Consider the following 6,351-nt stretch of genomic DNA (forward strand, 5'->3'; position numbering starts at 1 on the left):
GTAGCATGTCTAAGGCACGTTCACGCAGATGAGCAGGGACCCTGGGCATCTTTCTTTTGGAGTTTTTCCAGAGTCAGTAGAAAGGCCTCTTTAGTGTCCTAGGTTTTCATAGCTGTGACCTTAATTGCCTACCGTCTGTACGCTGTTAATGTCGTAACGACCAATCCACAGGGTCATGTTCCTTAATTGTTTATGGTTCATTGATCAAGCATGGGGAAACAGTGTTTAAACGCTTTACAATGAAGATCTGTGAAGTTATTTGGATTTTTATGAATTATCTTTGAAAGACAGGGTCCTGAAAAAGGGCTGTTTCCTTTTTTGCTGAGTTTATAAGGAAATCAGTCAATTGAAATACATTTATTAGACCAAAACCTATGGATTTCACATGACTGGTCAGGGGAGCAGCCATGGGTGGGCTTGGGAGGGCATCAGAATTAAGGTGGGAAGGTGAAGAAGCTGGATGTGGAGGTCCTGGGCTTGCGTGGTTACACATGGTCTGCGTTTGTGAGGCTGGTTGGGCGCACTACCATATTCTGTAAAACAATGCTGGAGGCATCTTTCTATTGTCCCCAGCACAAGGTGCACCTGTGTAATGATCATGCTGTTTAATCAGCTTCTTGATATGCCACACCTGTCAGGTGGATGGAGTATATATATATATATATATATATCATTTTTTAAAATCTTTTTATTGAATTTTTACCCCGTTTTCTCCCCAATTTCGTGGTATCCAATTGTTTTAATAGCTACTATCTTGTCTCATCGCTACAACTCCCGTACGGGCTCGGGAGAGACGAAGGTTGAAAGTCATGCGTCCTCTGATACACAACCCAACCAAGCCGCACTGCTTCTTAACACAGCGCGCATTCAACCAGGAAGCCAGCCGCACCAATGTGTTGGAGGAAACACTGTGCACCTGGCAACCTTGGTTAGCGCGCACTGCGCCCGGCCCGCCACAGGAGTCGCTGGTGCGCGATGAGACAAGGATATCCCTACGGCCAACCCCTCCCTAACCTGGACGACGCTAGGCCAATTGTGCGTCGCCCCACGGACCTCCCGGTCGCGGCCGGTTACGACAGAGCCTGGGCGTGAACCCAGAGTCTCTGGTGGCACAGCTGGCGCTGCAGTACAGCACCCTTAAGCACTGCGCCACCCTGGATGGATTATTTTGGCAAAAGGAGAAATGCTCACCAGCAGGGATGTAAACAAATTTGTGCAAAAAAATGTTGGGAAAACCAATTCCTGGGATTTTTTATTTCAGCTCATGAAACCAACACTTTACATGTTGCGTTCATATTTTTGTTCAGTATAAAATGATTTAGACCTTAAAGTCCCGCATCCAATCCAAACAACAAATATACTCACTGAACTTCTGACCTCCTGAAACAAAAAGCATGGGACAAGGGCAGTAAAAGACAGCGGTCGAGCGTGATTACTGCCTCATTATTCAAATACAGGAATGCTGTTGTAATGTGGAGTAACCTATTCCTTGGAATAAACACTCATTAATGCATGTTTTATAACATCTTAACCAATGGCATTGATAGTGACACGCAGGAGACATCATTTAGAAAGAGAAGCACAGCTATCTCACAGACACAGCTGACATAACAACAGTGACACCCTGTAGCCCACAACAAACACATTCTTATTGGGACGGGCAGATATCACCACCCCGCCACGCCTTCTGATTCTCTCCCCCATTGTACTGGTGTAATCTGCACAGTTAGCAAATTATGATATGACAAGCATAGTGGCGAACAATACGGAGGCTGTATGAGGGACTTCATTTCCTTAGGGTAGAAGAAATGCTTAGTGTGTGTATCAAGAAAACACAGGGTAAACGTTGTAGGCTGTTACAGTACATTACACTGGTTCAATAGGTAGAAGGAGCCTCCCTGAAGATAAACAAAGTCGGGGCTTGTGTCCAACAGTTTTAATAAGGAAACTAGAGGAAAACAGAACATTCCCGGCCCAAACAGGATGGCCACTGCAGACGGTTCTGCACGGTCCGATTGTGAACACATCCAGCTGAAGGTCTGACCAGGCTTTCTCCTCTACCTCTTCCTTTACAGGATCAGTCTTAAACAATGGATCACACACACACACAGGAAGTTAGGACCACTGCATTCCAGACCATGCCTGCCCAGCTGTGCCACTCACATTTTACATTCATTCACAATGACCAAGGTGAAAATGATTCCATCCCTGAAAGCATAGTGCGGCAAATGTCCTTAAGCTAAACATTTCAGGATGTGGGCTACATTTGATACGGTCATCTTCTACATATCTTATATTCTGAATGGTTACTGTCTAAACAAATACTTTGAAGTCTTCATATTGTAGGCCTTCAAATTCCTCTTTATCCAATGAATTGCCATCCTATACTCTAAATACTTTGACAAACAACTAACTGCATGGCAAAAAGATTGTTAAGTTGCCTACTCTGGTTGAAGTCAAGGTTACACTAAGCAGGCATAATCAAATCTGTGTTGTTTGAATGTTAGTGAATTTTGAATGGTCGCCACTGCCTCCCACAATACAATTCCACAATATTGTGGTTAATATATAACAACAAGTAGGAGGAGTGAAAGGTTTATTTGTGGTGCACTTGCAACAAAGGAAAGACTAGCTAGCAGATTATAAACAGGCTAATGTGATGCTCCATTAGCCGTTAAAGGTTAGGTACTGTTTGGCGTAGCACAGAGAATTTGACCAACCTTAACTTGGCGATACTTCCTCAATTCCCAACTTGGAAGACAACCAACGTCTTTTAAATGTCCAGGTCTAGTTGCAAGGGGCTCGTTTAAATTTAGAAAACGCCCCATTATCAAAATTAAAATCATGTTATGCTGCATGAAGTAATCCAACGATGTGTATGCCGTCATCTTGTCTATTTCAAATCTTCTTTCATTGATCGAGACAGGTGAGTGTAATGGACAGATTTCAAGAGAGACAGGATTTAAAGGAACGTCTAGCCAGAACACTTTACGACTAAGCAGGCAGGACAAATTTGTTGAGGCCACCGGAACAATGGAATTTGATAGCACATCGGGAGAAGATGAGCGCACAGACTCAGATGAAGGAAGGATGGTGGAATATTAAATCTGATGTCGGTGGAATTAAGGAACAATTGACCTCTGTTCAAAAGAACAGTTAAAGAAGCAAAAGTTGGGATGGGAAGAAATATGCCTAGTGTGAAGAATACCTCATATCTGGTAGGAGTCCAGTTTCTGGGACAATTGGGGCCCAAATTGTGAAATCCATTGGAAGTATCCAAGATGATGGTGGGGAGAGGTGTGGGTAAAGTGGAGTCGGTGAGTCACGAGGAGTGGGCTGGTCTTGACTTTTTGTGTTTCTGCTGAACACGGGCGAATGACCAGACATTAAATGACCATGCTGCATTGTGCTTTGAGCTAAGGAGAAGAGCACCTGTCAATGGAGTCATTGCTGGAGTCTCGGAAGAAGTGGTCATCGAGGAGCTGAAGAGTATTCCTGGAGTGGTTGATGCACGGAGGATGAATCGTTGGGTCAGTGGCAAGGAAAAGAAGAGCTTGTCTATTCTTGTGTTTTTTTATGTGGAGTCCCCTCCCGACCACAGTGAAGCTGGGGTTTGTACTTTCCTGTAAGAGCTTTTACTTCCAGGCCGTTGCAGTGTAAACAGTGTAACATTTTTGGACACATAGAGAGTGTCTACAGGCGGAGGAAGCCGAGATGCAGAAGTTGTGGAAAAAAGGTGATGGTGAATGTTATGAAGAAGCAGTGAAGTGTTACAACTGTGGTGGAAAGCATGTAGGTACATCTTTGGAGTGCCCGACAAGGACAAAACAGAATGAGGTTGCCAAAGTCAGGGCCGTCCAGTGCATTTCATATACAGAAGCTGTCAAAAGAGTGGACGGAACAAAAGGTACTCTTGAGGACTCCATGGTTTTGGCAAGTCCTTAAATGCAGGCTGCAGAGTTGGCTTCCCTAAAGGAGGATGCAGGGATGTTACGTGTAAAGAAGGTGGACTTTGTGATTTGTATGGCAATGGTGATCAATGGCACGGCTACTGTGTAGGGGAGGTCCAGGAAGATGGACAATATTGTGGATGCGGCTGAGCGGTTCCTTGGAATAAAAGTTCTCAGGGAAGGAGTTATACGAGGCACTGTCACGAGCAGTGATACCCTAAGGCCCCAGAGCTTGGGGAGGGAGCTATGGAAGAAATTAGGTAGTACTAGGATATAGGTTTTGTTAAACTCCACAGAAGAAGACATACGGCCCTTTGGGGTGGACACCCACCTGTCTCAATCAATGAGAGAATATTTGAAATAGTCAAGATGGCGGTGTACACGTGGTTGGATTACTGCATGGAGCAAAACATTTGATTTACTTTAAAACTAGACATGGATGTTTAGAAGACATTGCTTTTCTTCCAAGACGGTAATTGAGGAAGTATTGACAAGTTAAGATTGGTCAAATTCTCTGTGCTACCCCAGTGGTATCAAATAATGCCCATCTGCCAGCTGGAACAGAGTAATGGTCTGAATAGCTAGAAGATTAAGATCACTTTAGGTACAACCGAAATTGTACTCCCGCTTTTAACCAAACCCCTGCGAAAGACACACATACATGCACATATACAGGTTTTGGAGGAGTGGCTGGGCTGCCACTGGGCATCATGGAAGCTATTGTTTAGAGTGGTTAAGTGCCTTGCTCAATAGTCAAACATCAGGAAATGGCATCTAGGATTTGATAACAGCAACCTTCTGGTTACCATCTTACTGCCGCAAGATTTTTTCCTGTCGGACCCGGGATTCGAACTGGCAACTCTTCGGTTGCTGCAAACAACTACGCTACCTGCCGCCCCTAACAACTTAACACAATTAACTCTATTGCAGGGTCCCAAAACAGCAAAACTGTATAATTGAGTTCCTTAAATAATATCCAATGTAAATGTTTTTAGGGCTAAAATCTAATTAAACTTGAATATTCATTGCTTTGCCTTGCTGACCAACTGCGCCGGGCCTTGTTTGTTGTGTGGAACCAGACTGAATCGTTCGGGGATATTCTACCACACCATAAATAGGACACTAACAAACAGGAACGCAACATTGTAACAAAGCCACCCAATGACCAAGGGTGACGGACTGCGTAATTATGTTTATCAAAACAGAACATGAGAGGGATTAGGCTATCTGTTAAGTATTTCGCGATATGATATTCTGGCCAGGTGCCTTCCACGGCTCCAAGCAAAGGTATTCACCAGCACTTGAGCGACAGGTTTTAGTGTAAAAAAAACAACAACAAAAAACTAGTATGCTTTCTAGTGTATCATTGGGTCAATTGGAATACCCTGCGTCGTTACAATGTAATGCGCGTGTTTTATTGTAATGTAACAACGTATCAAAATAGCAGAGCAATTAACAACATGCTACTATTGCTGCAGTTACCTTGTAGACATCTCCGTATGTGCCACTTCCTATCCGCTGAATTAGCTCGAAATCCTCCTGCGGATTGCGCCTGGATAGGTCAACGCTGGAATTCATCTTTAGAACTCCGATTTATGGTTCCCGAATGGTATGGTTGAACGAGACCAATATTACAAATCGAAAAAAAACATACAGCGTCAGAAAATAACAGCAAGCCTCCACCAAAACTTCAACATGGCTTCCAATGCGCAATGGGCATGCGCATCAATGTGTAGTTTTAAATTCTCTCTATTAAAAAAAGCAGACTGGGAGAAAGTGTGCAGCAGTTTACAACGGTGTCAGATGGCTGGCTGACAATAAAGACCAAGTGAGAGATAAAGATTGAATGAAAGGATATGGGCCCCAAACTAGAAACGACTTGGCTTCTATAACAATAAAACGTTGGAGTAGGCTATGTGGTTAACCCTTTAGCCTCAGTTATTTCTCACTTCCTTTATGGCAGAACGTTTAACAAAGATTTAGACAGGAGACCTATAAGATCTGTACACAAAACTGTTTGGCTTTTAATTCACGTTTGCATTTTTCTGAGCCCCCATGATAGTGTATTTAAAGGTATTGTTCAACGGCTTTGCCAAGTCAATCACTACTCCTATGCTCAATTGACGATTGATAATAGCAAAGTTTATACATTGGTTTTGGTGACAAGATGCCTGGAGTGAAGGGTTGATGAGCAGGGATGTTAATTAGCGTTAGTCCACTACAGGGTGCTGCCATTCATTCCTTGGTGGTGTGTGTATGTGTGTGCGTACAGGCTGTGTTGTCACTATACTGGTCTCATGTTGCAGCAGAGACAGTGCTCAGTCACGTGTTGGGTTAGGGAAGGGTGGGGTGAACTTACTAAATTAATCATTTGACCAAATATTTAGGAATGGGACATCAT

The 6,351-nt window shown here is 43.6% G+C and overlaps 1 protein-coding gene across 11 annotated transcripts in view; it reads right to left on the reverse strand.

The window, feature by feature from the left end:
• LOC110530293 (mitogen-activated protein kinase kinase kinase kinase 3) overlaps window positions 1-5,660 on the reverse strand; it is an 83,204-nt gene extending 77,544 nt beyond the window's left edge. For 10 of the 11 annotated variants that reach the window (XM_021613297.2, XM_021613291.2, XM_021613282.2 and 7 more), the window contains exon 1: window positions 5,433-5,660. In XM_021613297.2, the coding sequence (XP_021468972.1) occupies window positions 5,433-5,528 (96 nt within the window). In that variant the 5' untranslated portion in view covers window positions 5,529-5,660. The remainder of the gene's footprint in view (window positions 1-5,432) is intronic. The other variant, XM_036986542.1, reaches the window with a different exon arrangement.
• Window positions 5,661-6,351: the final 691 nt, after the last annotated feature.

Source organism: Oncorhynchus mykiss, chromosome 1 (genome assembly GCF_013265735.2).
Source record: "Oncorhynchus mykiss isolate Arlee chromosome 1, USDA_OmykA_1.1, whole genome shotgun sequence".
NCBI lineage: Eukaryota > Metazoa > Chordata > Actinopteri > Salmoniformes > Salmonidae > Oncorhynchus > Oncorhynchus mykiss.